The 21,308-nt window shown below is 41.5% G+C and overlaps 1 protein-coding gene across 5 annotated transcripts in view; it reads left to right on the top strand.

Moving 5' to 3' along the window:
• Positions 1-21,308, top strand: part of PDE4DIP (phosphodiesterase 4D interacting protein) — a 204,184-nt gene that overhangs the window by 68,107 nt on the left and 114,769 nt on the right. For all 5 annotated transcript variants that reach the window (XM_061183609.1, XM_061183602.1, XM_061183604.1 and 2 more), the window contains one exon: positions 325-435. In XM_061183609.1, coding sequence (XP_061039592.1) covers positions 325-435 — 111 coding nt within the window. The remainder of the gene's footprint in view (positions 1-324; positions 436-21,308) is intronic.

The following is a 21,308-nucleotide window of genomic DNA, read 5'->3' as shown; positions in this document are numbered from 1 at the left end:
CGAGTCCTAGCTTGGAGTCGGGTTACACCACTTGTGTCTGAGTTCACGCAGCATGTTCCTCTGTCAGGGATTCCGCAAATATCTCCCGAGGTAAAAAAGGAAAGCGCGCTGCGCTCCAGCACCCAGAGCAGCGAGCCCAGGCCCAAGTGCGGGCGGGAGCGCCAGCCATCAGGGGCATGTCGCCGTAGCCTCGCAGCGTCGCCGCCGGCTCGCTTCATGCTGCGGTGCAGCTGCGCCACGTTCCTGGGCTGAGGGGGCGATTGGGCATGTGCTCCTCCCCATGGGTTGCCCACCATGTCTAATGGATATCGCACTCTGTCCCAGCACCTCAATGACCTGAAGAAGGAGAACTTCAGCCTCAAGCTGCGCATCTACTTCCTGGAGGAGCGCATGCAGCAAAAGTATGAGGCCAGCAGGGAGGACATCTACAAGAGGGTGAGTGCGGGGGCCTGTGGCTCGGCGGGCAGGGGCTGGTGGTGGACACATCCAGATCCCGAGCTCTTCCTAGCTGGTGCTGTGCGAATCAGTGGGGTAGGCGGGTTCCGGGCCTGGTCTGGTCACCTTAACGCCAGTGTGACCTTGGACAAGCCCATTTCACCTCATCTGTGCCTGTTTCCTACTTTCCTACTCTGTAAAGAGAGCGAGCTGGATTAAATCAGAGGCTCTCGAACTCTGGTTTGGAACTGTGTAGATCAAACACCTTGGGGGCTGGTTTAAAGTGTCGATTACTGCCTTACCCCCAGGGATTCTGATTTAGTAAGGTAGGGGGAGCTTAGAAATCTGCATTTTTAAACAAGCCCCAGAGGTGACTGAAGCTGGTAGTTTTCAAGTCACACGCTCTGCTTAGAGAAGGGACCCTTCTAGCTCTGGCACATGGGGGCAGGGAATGATGCCATGGGGAACAGGGCAGGGGCTGAGGACATTTCTGTTCCTTGAGAAATTTGTGTTTGTTTTTGAAGATGATTATGCAGATGAGCTTTTAGGACAGGGTCTTAGGCATTTTCATCTTTAGGAATAGTTCACCTTAGAATGAAGAAAGGGTATTGATGGAATGAACAGCCGTTGGCCTTGAGTGGGGTGGGAGAGGGAATGGCGGCTTCCCTGAAAGGGAGGGCTGTCTTGATTGATGGGAGAGTGGGGTTGGGAAGGAACACAGAGGGGACTGGCTGAGTTGAGGGTGAGATGAGACAGCACCTTGGTAAGAGGACATTAGGCTATGGTTTACAAGGATTAAGCTTCCTAACTGGTTGCCACAATGTTGGTTTCCTTAGCTTTCTTAGTGTCTGGGCTAGCAGGACCTGAAGTGGCCTGAGCGACCTGGAGCTGGTGGCCTCTGACTTTATCAGTTTTTAAATCTCCAGCTGTTTGCACCAGAGGACTATACCAATATTATCATTATCTATGTGTGCCCTGTCCTGTCGAGAAGGAGTTTGGGAAGCATTATAGGCTGCTAGATAATGCTTTAGATCAGAGGAATAACTGGTGTCTCTGAGACCCAAACCACTGTTTGGTAAATTCAACTAAGATGAACAGCTAAATCTGAGGGATTTAGCCCTATTTTCTGACTTTCCTGGATTTCCATGTTTTAACCTGAATTTTCCTGAAATTGATCCAGACTCATCTTTTGTCTTTTATGTGACTATATAGTGAATGTGCCTCAATGGAGCTGCCAGGGGTCGAGGAGGATATTGCCAAGTGAGGGTTGGTAACTCAGGGAGAGGGGGAAGGGGAGCGTGAGTGCAGTATTTGCCTCGGAGTAGGAATAGTGAATGAATTTGTTCACTGTGCAGAGGGAGGGACATTTTCCCATTAACTATCTCCAAAGCAAGGCAGAAGAAAGGGGCAATTTCTTAGATAATTTGAGGGAAAAGATGTTTTTAGCTTGAATCAAATGACTGCTTGAGTCAGTTGGTCTCACCCTCTGCTCTGCACTGGCTAAGGGGACACTCTGGGTGGGTGTGAGAGGGCACCGTTGATGTCCTGGAGAAGTGTGACTGAGAGGATTATAGGACCTGCACCGGGGTATGGTGGGGGTAAGTGGGCCACAGGACATTGTCACATGCAGAGGTGACAACCCTTTGTTAGACTCCCGTATCGCCACTAGTCCCACTCAGGAAGTAGAGACGGCTCTGTCTCTTCCTGGTCTAAGAGCAGAGTAGTCAGGCAGCTACAGGCATCCTATAATATGGGGAATCTCAAACTACTGTGTCCCCTCCTTTCCCTTCTCACCATACCTTTGTTCCATTCGCCTGTCACATTGCTCATCCCGTTTGGCTGTGATTATTTGGGAAACACCAACAGCTTAGGTTAAAATGCCCTTATTTGGGAAGCAGAACACATAAAGCCATTATCAATCATTAACATCATAGTTGAAGTTAGTTTATCACACTATGTAGTGATGAGGGATTGATAGAAATCAGGGCAGTTGCATTTTGATGGAAGGACAAGGGATTAGAAAACCACAGATCTTGGACAATCGGAGACCTGGACAATCGGGATTAGAAAACCACAGATCTTGGACAATTGGAGACCTGGGCGAGTTACTTAGCGTCTCTGAGCCTGTTCCAGTCCCTGTAGAACTGGCATTAAGAATAATGCACAGCACCATAGGCCCTGAAAATTATTTGTTGAGAGTATGAATAAATAGCAGCCCTAAAGATTAAATAAGAAGACATAATCAAAGCACTTTGTAAACTTCATAGCATCCTACATGTATGAGAGGGTAGTAGTTGTATGCCTACTAGTAGTAATAGTTATTATGATATTTAAAAATGAGGAAGCAATTTGGTTCCTTTAATCTCACCCTCAGACATTCCCATGAATGTGTTTTACGTTCATCCATGTTAGTCCCTTTGTGACTCCACAAGTTTAGGACAATTAATTAGCAGCCATGTTGGCAGAGACAGGGAGACTGATGTGCAGTGCATCACATGGTAAGTCAGGTAGTTCAGATAAGAATTTAGAGCCCTGTTCTGTGACTAAACTTAGCTTGATTTTTCTTTAGTGTTGGAAGGACTCTTTAAATATAGTAAAAGCATTAAATCATGCCCAACTAAGTGAGAATCTGCAATAATTTGGGTGCTGTATACATGGATTCTCTTAAAGAAAACCAGTATTTGTGAAACATATGTAATAAAATTCTATTATGAATAGTAATTATTTTATCATTTCACATATCTTTACTACTGCAGACTTTTATTGAGATATTTGTACTGAAGAGTAAAAAGTTACTGTCTTAGTGAGAGGCAATCAAGCATTTCACCATAATGACTACAGGGAAGGGAAATATGAGAAACTGCAGGAGAAAAGGACTGGAGAGTGGGTTCTGTCTTTTTCTTTCCAAGTGGCAAGTCCTCCTTTATGTAGCTGATTGAGGGAGAGACTAAAGTAGATATATATAATTCTTAATTGTAAAGGAAGCTACAAGGCTGTTTAATTTTAAGAGAAGTTGTTAAGAGTTAGAGTGTTATATAAAAACCTAAAAGTATCAACTTCAGAGCAAGTAAATAAAAAAGGAGTTAAGGGTTTCTCTCTTTCAAGATGCTCAGAGAATTCAGAAATAAAATAATATTAAATTATACATAAGAATTGGTTCTGTGAGACTGGCTATTTTTGGTTGAGTGTTTAAGTTAAACTACCCTTTAAGCTTCAGCTTCTGTTAATATTTAAACACATAGGAGGCGGCTGCTTACCCTCAGCACAGAACAACTAGGGCATATACCTACATGATTAGGTACCACTGCCCCCTCTTGATAGCAAATATTAATTGTAGGTTCAGTTTTGGGGGAAGACAATATATAAAGCAAGGAAGGGAGAAACCGTTGCGATACACAGAGCTCCTGATTCTGGAGCAAAGTAAAGTGAGAAAACGCTGTAAGTGGTCTACAGCTGAGCATGGCCCACTCCCAGGAAGACTGGCTTGTTAGCATTTCTGAACTGCAGCTGCTCTGGTAAATAATTTCTGGGCGGCAACTTGGCTGACTTCCTCGTTGTTGTTGATTATCTAATCCTGCATCTTCTCATGATAGCCGAGCGTGCCCCCACTAGAAATATGCCCAACCCTGGAATTTATGAAATCCACTGCTGTGTGATAAACACCCAATCCCCAAGCAGCACACAAAACCACCATCCACTGTGTTTTGCCACACGATGACTACTTACTTGCTAAGCTTGTGTGAATTTATTATTATTCAAGGTTGCTTTGAAAAAGATTTAAGCTTCCATTCTAAGAATGGAATTTAAAATCTGACAGGGTCAGATCCAATAACAAAAGCGACAGGAGAAACTGAATGTTGTCATCCTGGACCAGACAGAGTCAATGTTTAAATATGACATAATTGATGTTGGACGGTTAAAGTCGATTTGGCCTTTAGACAGGAGCTGAAAGAGTTGTGTTCCATTGTTTTGTGGCCTTTAAACTGCCTGACTTCTTTGAGCTGTGGTTTCTCGTCTTTGAGACTGGATATTTTTCCTGAGCAAACTTTGAAGTTTATACGTAGCTTATTTCTGCAGCTAGGTTTGTTTGTTTTTTGTTTTTTGTTTTTTTGTTTTTTGCAGGTAGGTTTTTAAAATCATGATAAACAGCCCACTGACTTTACTTGCCTACCAAATTTTTATCAGTTCTACTGTTCTGCTATCACTGGGCATAGTAGTTAAGAGTTAGGAATAAGACAGGCTTGAGATGGAATCTTGGTTCTACTACTTGCTACCTGGGTTAACTTGGACACATACTATAATTTCCCTGAGCTGAAGTAGGTCTTGTAATAATTTCTATCTTACAGGGTCTGGAGCAGGATCAAGTGAGCCAATCCGTTGAAATCAGCACAATGCCTCTCACATGGTAGTAAGCCCTCAAACAATATTTGCCCCTGTTGTGACAAACTGGGAGATGGCAGAATTATCTGGATAAGTCCAGTTACTGGACACATCCAATTTGGGCCACTTTTGAATTCCAAATCAGTTTCTTCTTCTTCAGTAGTGGATTTGGGACAATTTGTCCTATTTGTCTCAATTCTCCATTTTAGTTTGCCCATGTATAAATAACATAATATAATCCAAGTGTCCCTATTACAGCACAATTACTGTCACCCTCACATACAAATGTTTCTTCAAAAAAAAAAACAAGAAAGGCTAGATTTGTTAAATTTTTTAATAAAATATTTTATTTAGTAATAATACAAAGTCCTTTGCTTTCACAAAAATTATTATGACTATGATTGGTTATGATTCAAAATTTTTTATCATCTTGGTTTAATACTTTGTAGCTTGGCCTGGTTCTAAATTATTTAATTTTTAAGACCTAGCTTTCTTTTTAATGGAGATATAATTAACATATTGTATTAATTTCAGGTGTACAACATAATGACTCTATATGTATATGTCACGAGATGATCACCACAGTAAGTCTAGTTCACATCCATCACCACACATGGTTACAATTTCTTTTTCCTTGTATGAGAACTTTCAAGATCTGCTCTCTTCATTGAATTTCTTTTTGGCTCAATGACTGATTTTCTTTAGTCCTAACCTGATTTCTTTAGGCTTTGGGAAATATGATGAGTAACAGCGTACGTGCAGACTTACTGTGCTAATTACCCAAAAGTTCAGTGAAGCCCCAAGGAACTCCATCAGGCCATATAATTTAGGAACCTTGACTTGAACCAATGGAGGCAACTACAGAAAAACAAGTATCTTTGAGGGATATCAAAATGTAGGGACACAAGTTCTGAACTCAGTCAGAAAACTTGAATTCTGTGTTCCTTTTTTTTTTTATTTTGGCTGCGCCACATGACTTGCGGGATCTTAGTTCTCCGACCAAGGATTGAACCTGGGCCACCGCGGTGAAAGCGTCAAGTCTTAACCACTGGACTGCCAGGGAATTCCCAGAAAACTTGAATTCTGAATTTACCTTTTCCTACTACCTATCCTTGGCCTGGTCCTTAACTTCTTTGAACCTTAGTTTCCTGAAATGGAGGCATGAATTCCCGCCCTGCCCTCCTCCCTATATGTAGACATGTTTAATGTGTTAGATGTTAAATAAATGTAGAGGATTATGACCATCCTGCGTACCTGGAGACACATACTAGAGAGTGTGCACCTTCTCAGATTACTGTCTAAAGTAACTGTTGCAGCTGCTGTTGCAGAATAAGTGGTTTTCTTATATTTAACAGAGTTGACTGTTTTCTTTTTATAGTTGGATACCTTGTTTAGTCAGCTGCTAAGTTTTTTTCCCCTATGTTTTACTTATGTGAACTTTAAGTAATGTGTACAGTAAGGAAGGGGGAAATGTAAATAAAGAGAAAGAAATAAGGGCAAATTTGGCCAAACTATTTTTAAACATTTCTGTGGAAGTCACATAGTCTCGTGTGTCCATGTCTGTACATAATGTGTGTGCTGACACCTCATTCTCTGCTTTCTGAGGTTCTTGAAGGCTTGCTTGTGCATTTCCTCTTCTTTTGGGGAGTGGGAGTAGAATTAGGAAGAAAGTAGGGAGATTTCATTCATTAAATAGTTGTAACCAATAGTTGTGTTTTTGGTTAAAAAAATTTTTTTAAACTTCACACCCATTAGGATGGCTATGATAAAAACAAAACAAAAACAGAAAATAACATATGTTGGCCAGGATGTGGAGAAAGTGGGAACCCTGTGTATAGCTGGTTGAGAATGTAAAATGGTGTCGCCACTGTGGAAAACAGTATGACAATTCTTCAAAAAATTGAACATAGAATTATTATATGATCCAGCAATTCAAATTCTAGGTATATACCCAAAATATGTGAAAACAGGAACTTGAACAGATATTTGTACACCCACATTCATAGCAGCATTATTCACTTAGACAAAAGGTAGAAGCAAACTAAGTGTCCATTGACAGATAAATGGATAAACAAAATGTGGTATATACATACAATGGAATATTATTAAGCCTTAAAAGGGAAGGAGATTCTGACACATGTTACAGCATGGATGAACTTTAAGGATGTTATACTAAGTGAAATAAACCAGTCACAAAAGGACAAATATTATATGATTCCACTTACAGGAAGTACCTAGAGCAATCAAATTCATAAAGACAGAGAGTAGAATGGTGGTTGCCAGGGGCTGTGGGGAGGTAGGGAGCGGGGAGTTATTGTTTAATGGATATAGACTCAATTGGGGAAAAAGTTCTGCAGGTGGATGGTCGCACAGTGTTAATGTACTTAATGCCACTGACCTGTGTACTTAAAAATGGTTAAAATGGTAAACTTTATATTATGTATATTTTACCACTAAAATTTTTTTAAAGCAACTTTCCCATAACTGTCATAGTTACTTTAAAATTTTGTGAAATCCTTAACCAATACAACTTTTGGCTTTGTTTTGTTTTTGCTTAACACAACTCTTCTCATTTTTAAGAGCTCTTAATTAGATGTCATAATACTTACCTGTTCGGAAGAGGAAATTTTTTTCCTTTGAATACTTAAGACCTTTTCTTTCAATCACTAGGAAACAAATCTAAAACTAAATCCTGGAGCCTGATTTAATTTTAAACCACTTTCAACTATTTCCTTAACTATGTCTACATAATTTGTACTTCTTCATGAACCTATCACAAAGCCACTTCTTCCTATTAGTTATGTACATCCAGGTTTACACACTGATAAAAGAAGCGTAATATAGTTGAAAGACTAGGCATCGTAAGTCCCTGTCTCAAATGTTTACCTTATTTACATTATCACCTTGGCCATTCATTTACTTATGTCTCTACACATGCATTCATTAATTCAGACATCTATTGACTACTGTATGCCAGCTACTGTGCTAGATGCTGGTGGAGAAAGTTATCAACAAATAAATAAAAATGGTATAATAAGGGCTACTATAGAGGTATGTACAGATTACTCTATAGTACTAAGGAGAACAGTAAAATGCACCAGAAAAGGCCTTGCCAAGCATGTGAAGTTTGAATTGAATCTTAAAAAATAAAAATAGAACAAGGAACGGGGTAAAGCATTTCAGGCAGAAGAAATAGTATTTACAAGGGCATAGAAACAGGAAAAAGCATTGTGTGCTTGATACACTTCAAATCTTTCAGTATGACTGGAACACATGATATTGAGGACTTGTGGTGGTGGATGGAAAGGTAAGCAGGGGACAGATCATGGAGAACTTTGGATTTAGCCATTCATGCATTAATAAACATTAATTGGGTGCCTACTATATTCCAAGTACTATGCTGGGAAGTTGAGGCTTCAAAGATGCATGAGACACAAGTGATATAGAGTATGGTAGGAGTCAGTAATAGAGATCGTATGAAGTATAAGGAAACTCAAATGAGGCATCTCTAACCCAGCTGAATAGAGGAGATGGAAGGAAAATCTACAAAGGAGTCTTTGAGGAGATGACCCCTGAGCTTTGTCTTCAAAGGAGAGTAAGCATTGGTTAGTCAATGGGAAGGGGGGGAGGGTTAAAAGAAAGAAGCAAAAGCTTAGCGACAAGAAACCACATTGTATGTGTGGAGAATTGTAAGTGGTTTTGTGTTGCTAAATTTAAGTTCTAGGCATAGAATGAGGCTGAAGGGTCTGCAGGGCGTAATCCTTTGTGCCATTTTAAAGAGTGTAGACTTTATCCTAAGGAGGATAGGAAGCCACTGGTAGGCTTTAAGCAGCAGGGAACATGCTAGATCCTTCTGATAGGTGGGGAAGATGGATTCAAGGAAGATAAGACAGGAAGTCAGGAGAACAGATAGGCCAACCAAGAGATGATGAAGGCCTAAATGAGGCCCATGGCAATAGGAGTGGAGGAGAAGGAGCTGTTTTGCGAAATATTTGGGAGGTAAACTATCTGTAGGACTTGGTGATTGATGGGATGGGAGGGTGGACGGAAAGGAATCAAGAAGACTGCCAGGATCCTGGCTAAGACAAGTCGCTTTTTCTGGGTCTCTGGTTCTTTAGGTATAAAATGTGTGGGCTGAACTGGGATTGACACTAACATCTCTCCCAGCTCTGAAGTTCCGTGATTCTGAGCAGCCTCTTTGGATACTCTCACCTTAACTAAGGTAGTTGCTTCCCTTCTCCCAGTCTCACAGCTCCTCTGATGCCTTCTCAGGAAGGCACGTGCCAGCAGAGCTGAGATGGTTTTAAAACTGCCAGTCAATGTCAGGAAAATCTAGTGCTGTTACCAGGTAGCTGGAGTTATAATTAGCCCAGTTGCTAGGGAAAAACAGATTCTGTAAGCATGGGCTGCCAGAAAGAGCTTTTTCCAACTGGATGAATTTATTTGTTTACGAGAACAAAGAGGATATGGATGGAATGTTTTTAATGTGTTTTTGGAGAATTCAGCTTTTCCCCAGGGTACAGGATATGCATCAAATCTTTAACCATGGTCATTTTTAAGTCTTTTGTCATTTACAGACAGTTCTGGGTGTACTCTGATGCTTTTGCAAATATGTTCCTATAAAAGGGTTTCATCTTCAAGGAATTCATGGAAAAGACTCTGACAAGTACAGGTTTCTGGTAACTGACTGTACTGCTGAACTGAATGAATAAGCATTTTCAGAACTCTAATGAAAAACTGATGAACTCATAAAAGTGCTAACAAAAGATCAAGATGAAAAAAAAATTAATTACATGGGACTGAGTGAACTGATGAGGATGATTATAATTTTTGTGACTTTGAATTAAAAAAAAATGCAAAAAAAAAGGGATATGTTAAAAGCAAAAAATAGGTTTGTGCTTGGGCTACTCAACATCTCGTCTGCGGTAGGAGGAGTGGATCTGAAAATTCTGCTTTGATATATATTTGGATAGCTGGAAAATGACTTACTTTCACTTGAAAGGAGATAAATAAGAACATAGAATCACAGTTTAGAGTTACAAAAGATCCTGGAGATAATCTGTATGCCCCCTTCACTTTTTTTTTAAAATAAATTTATTTATTTATTTATTTTATTTTTGGCTGCGTTGGGTCTTCGTTGCTGCGCGCGGGCTTTCTCTAGTTGTGGTGAGCAGGGGCTACTCTTTGTTGCGGTTTGTGGGCTTCTCATTGCGGTGGCTTCTCTTGTTGCGGAGCATGGGCTCTAGGCACGTGGGCTTCAGTAGTTGTGGCATGAGGGCTCAGTAGTCGTGGCTCGCGGGCTCAGTAGTTGCAGCACACGGGATTAGTTGCTCCGGGGCATGTGGGATCTTCCCAGACCAGCACTTGAACCCGTGTCCCCTGCATTGGCAGGCAGATTCTTAACCACTGTGCCACCAGGGAAGTCCCCCTCACTTCACTTTTTAAGAAAGCTTTTTATTTTAAAGGAACTTTAGATATACAGAATAGTTGCAAAAATAGAGAGTTCCTATATACCATTCACTCAGCTTTCCCTAATGAGTAAAACCTTTATTTTAAAGATAAAGAGACGGAGACCCAGAGTGGTAAAGTAACTCGCCTAAGGTCACACCGCGAATTAATCGTCGTGTTGAAACTAGAATCCAGGAGGCCTTGCTTCCTTTCCAGACACTTGCAGTGACTTCCTGGGTCTTCAAAAAAAGTTCAGGGAATTTATATGCTTGTCAGAAGTTTAGACTTTCTTCTTCTTTGTATTGATAATCCTGGGCTAAAATAGAGTATTCACAGCAGAAGCTAGAGTACTTCACAGATAAATGATTCGGTACCCTGTGCCTGCTGCCAAATATTTAGTTCCTCAGCCTACATACCCCTTCCCTAGGAGTTTCATCATTATATGTTTCCAAAAGCCATGGGGATCTTTTTTTTGGGGGGGGGAGGGGGTGGCTGGGGGGGTTTCTTCCTCCTCTGGCCTTTGCCATCTCATCTAAGCAAGTTCAACTTCCCAGAAAAAATGAGTCTGTGTTATACATGGAGAAGGTACAGAGCAGGGGGCTGGTGCAAACTGGAAAGGGGCCCACCCTATCATGTTAAGTAGCAGCTAATCCACCCACACACCAAAAGACAGTGATCTGACTTGGTACATGCCGTTCTGTGGAGAGCTAAGTAACAGTCAGGTGGCTTTTTGCCAAGCAACTTTAGAACAGACTTTGGGCCGCACTGGGCAGTTATCATCCCTGTTATTTGGAAACTTGGCTCAAAGAGGTTGGGAGTGAATGAAAGGCACCGACTGCCTTGTCATGCCAGCTTTTTACCTCCCAACCTCACATAAGGCCCCACCGGCGTGCCGGAGGAAGCCGCCACCTCTTTATACACACAGAGCCTTAGCCCACATGGAGGCTTGAGGAGGAAGCCCTCCTCTGAGGCCCCTGCGTGGACAGAGGCTGCCAGCATGCAGGCCATGACCCAGAGCTGCAAAAGGAGAGTCTGGGCCCTGGCTGAGGGCCAGAAGTAAGCAAATCCTTCCAGGTCACTTTTTCTTGATAGGTTTCAGAGCTTCTTTCTGAGGCCACAGAGGTGGCTGCCCCTCCTAGAAATACTCCATCAGACCACCCCATCCAGATTCTCTCTAGTCAAGCTGAGTGTATGCTCAGTACAAACATAAACCTTGTCCTGCCCACCTAACACAACTCAGTTGATGACATGGTGTGTTGTCATCACTGTGCTGCAAAGTCAGGAGCTCCTGAGTCCAGAGCTGGATCCTAGGGTCTTCCTGGCACAGAAATCAGATGAAGGTAGTGGACCTCTGGGTCTCAGAGGAGAAGGTCCTTTAGAGGTGGGGAGCAGTCTCCATTTGAAGTCTTGCTCTTTCTCTCCAATCCCTTCCAGGCTTGTGGGATTATGGAGAAGCCCGGGTTGCTGCCAAACCATTTGAAGCCTCAGAGAACTCAGAGTCAGGATGGTCGTAACTGGTCCCTGCCAGTCTCTACAAAGCTGGGGGTGAGAGCAGAGAGGTCCCTTCAGCTGTGGAAAGCTTCGTTGTGTCGGGCCACTTCAGGGGGCTTGCCTGAATTGCTGCAGGCGGAGAGTGGTGATGTCAATTAGAACCAGAACTCCGCCTCAGGCTTTCTCTACCCTCCTTTGGCCCTCAGTGCTAACTTCCTAATTTCTCTCTCCCCTCTTTCCTCTCCTGTTCTCCCTACTTCTTCGAGGTGTCAAAGTATGTCACCAGTGCCTAAGGGTCTTGATATAAGATGGAGGGCAATTAATGGTCATGAGGAAAATAGCCTGAGGACTCCTTCTCTATCTATTTCTAGGCTACTTATCTCCAGGAGAGGTTTCTAGGCCCAGGTCTTGTCCCACCTTTTGGTATCAGTATTCTGTCCTTCTTTGTCTCGTATCCTCCCTCCCCTATTCCCAAATTTGTGCATACACATGGAAAATATATGCTAAATGCTTCACATTTAAACCCTATGGAGGAGGGGATCCATTTAGTGTTTACTACGTGCCAGGCACTATGCTATGCATTTTACATATATTTAATCCCAACCACATAATAACCCTATGAAGTTGGTTGTCCCCATTTTTCACAGGACCAGATTTGCCATTAATAGCCTCAGGGTGTATACCTGGTATCCTAGCAGCTACACGGCCTAATTCTTCAGTTAATAAGCAAGGTCTTGGCACATTCTTTAGAAACTAAAGTTAGTCACTGTTCAAATGCAAATGATGTTTTTTAGTGAATAACTCTACATTGCGTTAAGGTCAGACTAAAAAGAAAAGAAGGAGCTCTAGTAAAATGATATCCATTTTCAGGGTGGTTTTTACCAAGATTGTGGCAGGAAGAGATGGCATTGTCTCATTGATGTATCTGCCCTAAAAGGTGGCATTGACCTTATTTTTACTTGTGAAACCGGTGCAATTGCTGTGTGGAATGTAATAGAAACCAGGCTGTCCTTATCCCCGTACATTGCCCTGTCAGACTAGTGCTGTCTGGTGTAGAACTCCAGAAATTCAGAGGAAATTGAGAAATATTCAAACTTAAAAATTAGAACTTAAAAATTAGCAAATGAGGCTAATGAGAAAAGGGCAGTGGAATTGGGATTTTTAATTTGGGGAAGAACGAACTCAGAGGTGACCTAATAATAAATTTTAGAAGTCTCAGTATGTGACAGACAGTGATTAGCTATGCTCTATCTCTGCAAGAATAAAAATAGGTTGATCCTAGTTGAAATCTAAGCATTAGGCCTCGTTCATTTAAAAATATTTATTGAATATTCAATAACACCTACTATGTTATATTCGTAGTACCTACTATATTCGTTCACCTACTATATTGATAGTACCTACTATGTTCCAGGTGCTATTGGAGGTGGTTATAATAATAATATAAATGAACAAAACAGATGAGCATTCCTACCCTCATGAAATTTATATTCTATTATGAGGGGGCAGACAATAAATAAATATTAAACAACATATGTAGAATGTTGGCAAGTGATAAGTCTTAATGGGGAAAAAAATAGAAGAGTAGGGTAAGGGGGTCAAAAAGTATAAGAATGGAGGGCAGGCTGCAGCATTCAAGAGTGGTCAGGGGAGGCTACATTTAGAAAGTGGTTTTTAAAACACATTATCTCACAGTTTACATGAGTCAGCAGTCCAGGCACAGCTTAGCTGAGTTCTCTGCTTAGGGTTTTACTAGGCTACAACCACAGTAATGGCCAGGCTGAATTCTTATCTGGAGGCTTGACTGGGGATGAATCTGCTTCTGAGCTCACTTGAGTTGTTGGCAGAATTTATTTCCTTGTAGGACTAAGGGCCCAGACTTCTTGCTGAATGTTGGCTAGAGACTGCCCATAGTTCTTTGAAGCCACCTACTGTTCCTTGCCATGTGGACTTTGCCCACACATTCACGTCATCAAGGCGGCAAGGAGAAGCTCTAGAGCAAGTCAGCTAGTAAGATATTCTTAATACTTAACATAGTCACAGGAGTGACAGTATGTCACCTTTGCCATATACTATTGGTTGGAAGCCAGTTACACATCCTGCTGTACTCAAGGTGGGGATTACACAAAGACATGAACACTGGAAGGCAGGGATCATGGGGAGCCCTGTTAGAGACTGTCCACCACATGATTTTCCTGTATCTTTTTGTAACTTTATTGTACAGATATGAGATGGGAAGGGAAGTCAATAAACATGAGAATGACCAGTGGATGGAGGAAGATTTATTCATGGGTTTACCGTCACAACATTTATAGCCCGTAAGGCTGACCTGAGGCAATGAAGCCATCCCAGATTAGTGGTCTCTATGCTGAGCTCCTTACTCACCCTTTGTACTTGGCTGTTTGTGTTGCCATTTCCTTTGCTGTTTCTGTTTTCCTCTGTCTTTTTTTTTGTTTGTTTGTTTAAATTAACTGTATTAAGTGTACAGTTTGATGAATTTTAACAAATATATATATCTACCTATGCAATAGCCGCCCCACAATTGAGATATAAAACACTTCCATCACCCAAAAAAGTTGCTGTGTGTCCCACTGGTGCCAGTCCTTTTACATCTCTGACTGCTGGAAACCATTGATCTGCTTTCAGTCTATAGTTTAGTTCTGTCTATTCTAGAATTTCATATAAATGGAATCAGGAAGTATAGATTCTGGTGTTAGGCTTCTTTTGCTTAGCACAATGATTTTGAAGTCATCTATGTTGTTTGTATCAGTAGTTTACTCTTTTTTATTGCTGAGTAGTATTCCACTGTATGAATAGAATGCAATTTGTTTATCCATTCACCTGTTGATGAACATATGGATTGTGTCCTGTGATTGGCTATTATGACTAAAGGTGCTGTGCATATTCATGTACAAGTCTTTGTTGTATTTCTCTTGGATACATACCCAGTAGTAGAATTGTTAGGTCATATAATAATCATGTATTTCAATGTATAAGATACTACCAAACTGTTTTCCAGAGTGGCTATGCAATAGAAAATAGTTTTTAAGCAACAACCTAAAGGAGATGAGGAAGTTAGCCAAACAGATAACTGGGAGGAGACCATTCCAGATAGAGAAAGAGCAGGAGAGCCATGGAGGCTGAAACAGCATGAGAATGGGCGAGGATGTTGGGAGATGAGACCCCAGAGGTAATGGAGATGGTGCACATCAGATAGGCCCTGGTAGATAATTTTAAAGACTTCAGCGTTTACTCTGAGTGACAAGATGACACTCAGCCAGTGACAGTCCTATCTGACTTTTGAAAGATTGTTGCAGTTACAGTATTGAGAATAACCTACAGAAAGGCAAGGGTAGAAGCCAGAAGGGCTATTAGGAAGCCATTGCAGTCATCCACATAAGAGATGGTGATCAGACTAAGGTAATAGCAGTTAATGTGGGGAGAAGTGGTGAAGGTAACACCAACAAGATTGCTGATGGATTGGATATGGAATGTGAGAGAAAGAAAGGAATCAATGACGTCATCAGGGGTTTTGGCCTAAGCAACTGGAAGGATGGAGTTGCCATAATTGAGATAGGGAAGGGTATGTATAGAGCAGGTTTGAGGGTGGAGAGTAGGAGTTCAGTTTTGGACATTTTATGTTTGAGATATTTGTTGGACATTTCCAGTGGCAATATCATGTAAGTGGTTGAGTGTATAAATCTGAAGTTTTGGAGAAAGGGTTGGGCTGGAGATATAAATTTGGGAGTCATCAGCATATAGATGGTATTTAAAGTCATGAGACTGGACTTCCCTGGTGGCGAAGTAGTTAAGAATCCACCTGCCAAATAGAGACACAGATGTAAAGAACAAACGTATGGACACCAAGGGGGGAAGCGGCGGGGGGCTGGTGGTGGGATGAATTGGGAGATTGGGATTGACATGTATACACTAATATGTATAAAATGGATGACTAATAAGAACCTGCTGTATAAAAAAATAGATAAAATTCAAAAATTTAAAAAGTAAATAAATAATAAAACAAAAAGAATCCGCCTGCCAATGCAGGGGACATGGGTTCGAGCCCTGGTCTGGGAAGATCCCACATTCTGCGAAGCAACTAAGCCCGTGCACCACAACTACTGAGCCCGCGCTCTAGAGCCTGCAAGCCACAACTACTGAGTCCGTGCTCCACAACTACTGAAGCCCAGGCGCCTAGAACCCATGCTCTGCTACAAGAGAAGCCACTGCAATGAGAAGCCCGCGCACCACAACGAAGAGTAGTCTCCGCTCGCTGCAACTAGAGAAAGCCCATGCACAGCAACGAAGAACCAATGCAGCCAAAAAAAAAAAAAAAAAAAGCCATGAGACTGTACAGATCGCCAAGGGAGTTAGTCCTACCAAGGTGGAAGATAAAAGGACCAGAGACTAAGCCCTGGGTCACTCTAACATTAATAGTTTGGGGAAAGGAGGAAGAACCAGCAAAGGAGATGGAGAAGATATAACCAGTGAAGTGGGAAGAAAACCAAGAGAATCTGGATTCTGGAAGCCAAGTAAAGAAAACATACAATGGAAGAGAGAGGGATCAACCTTTTGAAATGCTGCTGATTGCTCAAGTATATGATGACTAAGAATTGACCTTTGGATTTGACAACATGAATGTCATTAGTGATCTTGATTAGAGTAGTTTTGGTAGTGGTAGAGGCAAAAGTCTGATTGCAGTAGGTTTAACAAAAAATGGGAGGAGAGGAATTGGACTGATTACGTTGAGGAGTTTTGTTGCAAAGGGGAGCAAAGAAATGGAACAGTAACTGGTAAAGGTAAGGAGTCCATAGAAGACTTTTTAAAAGATAGATGAATAATAGTATGCTTGTGTACCAGTAGAATTTTCCATAGAAAGTGAAATATTGATTAAGGAGACTTTCTGGATGCTACTTTTGAGAAGTAGAGAGAATGGGACCTAATGCCTAAGTGGAAGGTTTGGCTTTAGATGGGAGCATGGATAGTTATCTGTGGTCACACATGGAAAGACAGTTTGTGAGCACAGATGCTAGTAGAAGATGGATAGATGTGGTGGTAGGAGGCTGTAGGGGTTTTCTTCTAGTTACTTCAGTATTCTCAATGAAGTAGGAAGCAAGCTTTATTCTCTCACTATATTTGTTTGTTTGTTTCTTTTTCTCACTATGTATTTTCAAATATATTCCTAGAGTGAGTCAGTCTCCCTCATGTGTGCTAACTTCTGCTGACACATCCTTGTTCATGCCTGGAATACCTGTATCCTTTTTCTCTGCTTATTCCAAACCCTACTCAGGTTTCAAAGTCCACCTTAGATTCTACCTGCTCAGGTGGGCCTTTCATCATAACCACTCCCTGAAACCATCTTTTACGCTCTGTGCTCTTCCAGCAGTTATAGTTCAGACATATTATTTGGCACGTGTTTAATCCCTGGCTGGCAATTATCTTTCCAATGTGTACCTTGCTTATTTCTCCTTCTAGATTATAAGCACTTTGTGGGTTGGATTGATCTCAAACTTACTCTATTGCCTTTAACATTCTCTTCAACATTGTTGAGCCCATAATAGAAACTCAGAAAGTTGGTGTTGATTGATTGCAAACACCCTGGAAGTTGCAGGTGAGGCTCATCTGTACATGTGAAAGGAGACCACCTTTCCATCCTTTGATGTCCCCTCCACCTGAGAGCCCACAAGCTGGCTTTGGAGCACTCCAGGTGAACCTCCAACTCTTTCTGGAATGAAGAATTCTCTCCAAGAGAAGGGTTAGCAGAAGTAGGAAGCAAACAACTTGAGAAAAGAAACAGTCTAGGAAGAGGAAATTCTTGACAGTGAGAATGGTTTAAAGAGGGTTGTGTTTTTATTTTTAACAGCACCCATTCATTGGATAAATAATCATCTTCCATGTGTGGGCACTTCTGTGTATGGGCACTGTGCTAGCAATAGGGATGCAATGGTAAGGAGATAGAGGGGGTCCCTGCCCTCCTGACACTTGCAGTTTAGTGTCTGAACATAGTTTGAGTAGTACTGTGACCTGACTTCTTCAGTGTGGTGCCTATCACCCCCTAGATAATTTTGCTTCACTTATAATTAGCTAGAGTCACTTCTGTATTTTGTTGGTTGATGAATACCATAACCCCATAAAACTCTTACAGGTGCTCTTAGACCATGGGATTAATTGTGATGCAGGTCAGGACATGTCTTCATGTAGTGTACTTAAAACTAGTACATCTTTTTTCTAACATTTTGTAGAACAGCACTGTCCAACAGAAATTTAATGTAAGCCACAGATGTAATCTATCTATCTACCTAAACCGGGTCTTAGTTGAGGCACGTGGGATCTTAGTTGTGGCATGCGGGGTCTAGTTCCCTGGAGCAAGGAGTCTTAATCGCTGGACCACCAGGGAAGTCCCCACAGATGTAATTTAAAATTTTCTAGTGACCACATTAAAAGAAAAGTAAATTAATGTTAATAACGTATTTAAAATAACATGAAATCAACATTAAAAAAATCATTAGGATTTTATGTTCTTTTGTTGTGGCTAGTCTTTTCAATCCAGTGTGTATTAAGTCTTTGAAATCCTTACAGCACATCTCATTTTGGACTAGTCATACCTTAAGGGTTCAATAGCTTCGTGTGGCTCGTGGCTGCCATCCTGAATGACACATCTTAGAGTCTACAGTCTAAGTGCTGCCCCTGGTCTCAAGCACAGGTATAATTTCAGAGGAGTTGCCTGATCATAGGACCTGGCTTCAGGACACAGATAGGCTTCCAAGGGAGGAGTGACTGCCAGGCGTTGGAACTTAGGTTCCATTTTGTAGTATAAGTTTCAATGCAAGAAAAACTGTCCTGGACTTTGCAGAATACCAGTGAGTGGCTTTATTCATTTTGGAGAGTAGATCAAAGCAAGTGTCGATCCAGAATGGAGAGCTGAATTTGGGGATAAATGTCAGATCATGTTAGATGCCACAGATAATTTAAAAATGTTTAGACGGCCTTAGGTTTCCTATGTACCAATTTATCTGTAGAAAACTTAATATAATTTTTATACTTTATAACTCCCAATTCTATACCTGCTACCCAAAGGGAAGTTAAGGAAAGCACAGGATGGTTCCCCTGAACTCCAGTTTCTAAATAGCTGAGGGAAACAAATCATTCTGAGCATCCCTTTTATAGCCCCTTCAGTGGGGCCGGGTTCCTGTCTCCACACAAGGTGTCCTGGGATTGTAGGGGCTCCAGCCTCACCCCTGACTTTCACAAGAGGCCTGCACTTTTCTAAATTAAGCCCAGCCAGTCCTATTTATGAACAGAGAGGCTCCAGCCAAGTGAGAGAGATTCGTCCTGCTAAGGAATGTGCTGGGGACAGGGAGAGAATCACTGAGATCACTGGTATTTATATGGATGTTTTCTCACTTGCCAGCTCAGTTGAGCCAGATCAACAGAGGCTTTTGGGACTCGACCAAGATCTTAACAGAGTGACTAATAAGGGTTTAAGCTGATCATTGTGAACACCAAGGCAGTGCGTATATTGGGACCTCTGAGCTCAGAGTGTAAATAAAAAATGCCCAAGACAACTCATATTTTTCCCCATATTTTTAAATGGACTTTATTTTTTAGGGTAGTTTTAGGTTTGCAGCAAAATTGAACAGAAGGTACAGAAAATTCTCGTATGTCCCCTGCCCCCCTCCCAAATCACAGCCTCCCCCACCATCAAAACCCAAAGCTTTTAGTTAGTCGTTTTATCATTTAACCTCATTTTAATCTATCTTTCTTGGGTTCCTAAACTCAAGGTTGACCGGAAATACCGATCTCTGCTTATGATTCATACATCTTACTACCTTTGGGGAAACTAATGTTTATTGAACACCTACTATATGTCAGGTATTTTCATTTACATCCTTTCATTTAATTTTCACAGTATCCTTGAAAGGTAGTGATTGTAAGCACCTGAAGGAACTACAACTTAGGTTAAGTGACTTACTTCTAGAAAATAGAGGGTGAACTATGTGGAACTGTGAAAAATGGTTGAATATCTGCACTTCCATATGATTCAACCTAACAGAATGTGATCGTAAGTATTTGAACCCAGGCCAGTTTAGTTCTAAAGTCTATACTCTTCACCATACTGCTGCCCTAAGTACAAGATTCTTTATTTTCCCTTGGCGGCTCTGTAGTTTCAGATTTATATTCCTCCTCCCTTAAAAGATTAGAACCAGGGAGCTGAGAGGAAGGGCAACCCAAGGTATAACACATGTTGAGTTGGGTCTAGGAATGTTTCTTTGGAGGCTAAAGCCAGGAGTTATAGGATGGACTTGCATTGGTTTATGCATCTGCTACTATTTATATCTGCCACCTGTGTGTATTTCCATGCAGCTATTTGATTCTGGGTCTCTTTTGTTTATCACATTCTACTATAATTATCTGCTTAATTGCCCCCATAGGCTGTAAATTCCCTGAGGACTGTGATTGTGTCTGCCTTGCTCTTTTTAATACTTATTAGAGTGCCTTACACATCCAAAGGAGATGCTCAATAAATATTTGATTTTAAAAAAGTGAATAAATAAATGCTACCATCTCACAAGTTAGCTACCTGTCTTCTGCCCAGTGAGTACTCTTTCTGTCTGTCTCTGTCTCTCTCACACACACACACGTGAGCCCTGGCTGTGTCTGTCCAAATACCTAGCCACCTTAGAACTCATCCACAGCCTCAGTGCTTACTCAGAGGTGGGTGTCTGTGTTTGTCTAATCAAGGTAAACTGAGCTGGGAAGGAATTGGTATTGTTTTCAGGCCTCTACTAAGGACTAACGTGGTTTGGGCTTGAAAGAGTGACCTGAACAGAGTAGTTCTGCCATCTGGATGTAGATCCTCGTACTTTGTATTGTATAAACTGAAACTTTCCACTTGGTTTTTTTCCCATTTCTTTGGGGAACTGGACACTAAAGCAATCTCTGGCAGGAGAGTGCCTGGCCTTGTAGTCTTCTGCTTACTGAGGCTGGGGACACTGCCCTGCTATCCTTTCCCTGGCAATGAACTATTCTTGTCACATGTTGGGGCAACCTATGTGTCTAATTTGGGGCTTAATTGCACTAGTGGATGACAATGAACCTGGAATCTGTAGAAAGGCAGGGGTTGCACCTCTGAATAAGGTCTTTCCTTCACCTGAGGGTCTGAGGACTTTTATGATTTGCATTTGACCACCTTCTGGCTAGGTGTCTTACATCAACAGAGAAGATGAGCAATGCAGGTGGTATTATAATTCTTAGGGGCAAGAGGGAGAGGCTGTGATTCAAATTAATTGACTGTATAAAAACATAAAGCTCTGGGAGTGACTAGTCTAAGGTCACACAGTTAATGACAGAGCCAAATCGTTAGACCCTCCAGGGTCTTATTTTTGCTTTAAAACTAGGTGAATGAAAAGAAATCTCATCTACAAAACAACTCACTTGGAAGCTACTAAAATGTGTTTCTAGGGATTATATAGCAACCAAACCCTTGCCTCTTGTTCAGGACAGATAGAAGAACCCCTTATGAAAATATTCAGTACTTCACCCTGTTTTATAGA

Source organism: Eubalaena glacialis, chromosome 3, assembly GCF_028564815.1.
Source record: "Eubalaena glacialis isolate mEubGla1 chromosome 3, mEubGla1.1.hap2.+ XY, whole genome shotgun sequence".
NCBI lineage: Eukaryota > Metazoa > Chordata > Mammalia > Artiodactyla > Balaenidae > Eubalaena > Eubalaena glacialis.
The sequence above is the reverse complement of the archived record's forward strand: the minus strand, read 5'-3'. Positions and strand labels throughout refer to the sequence as shown.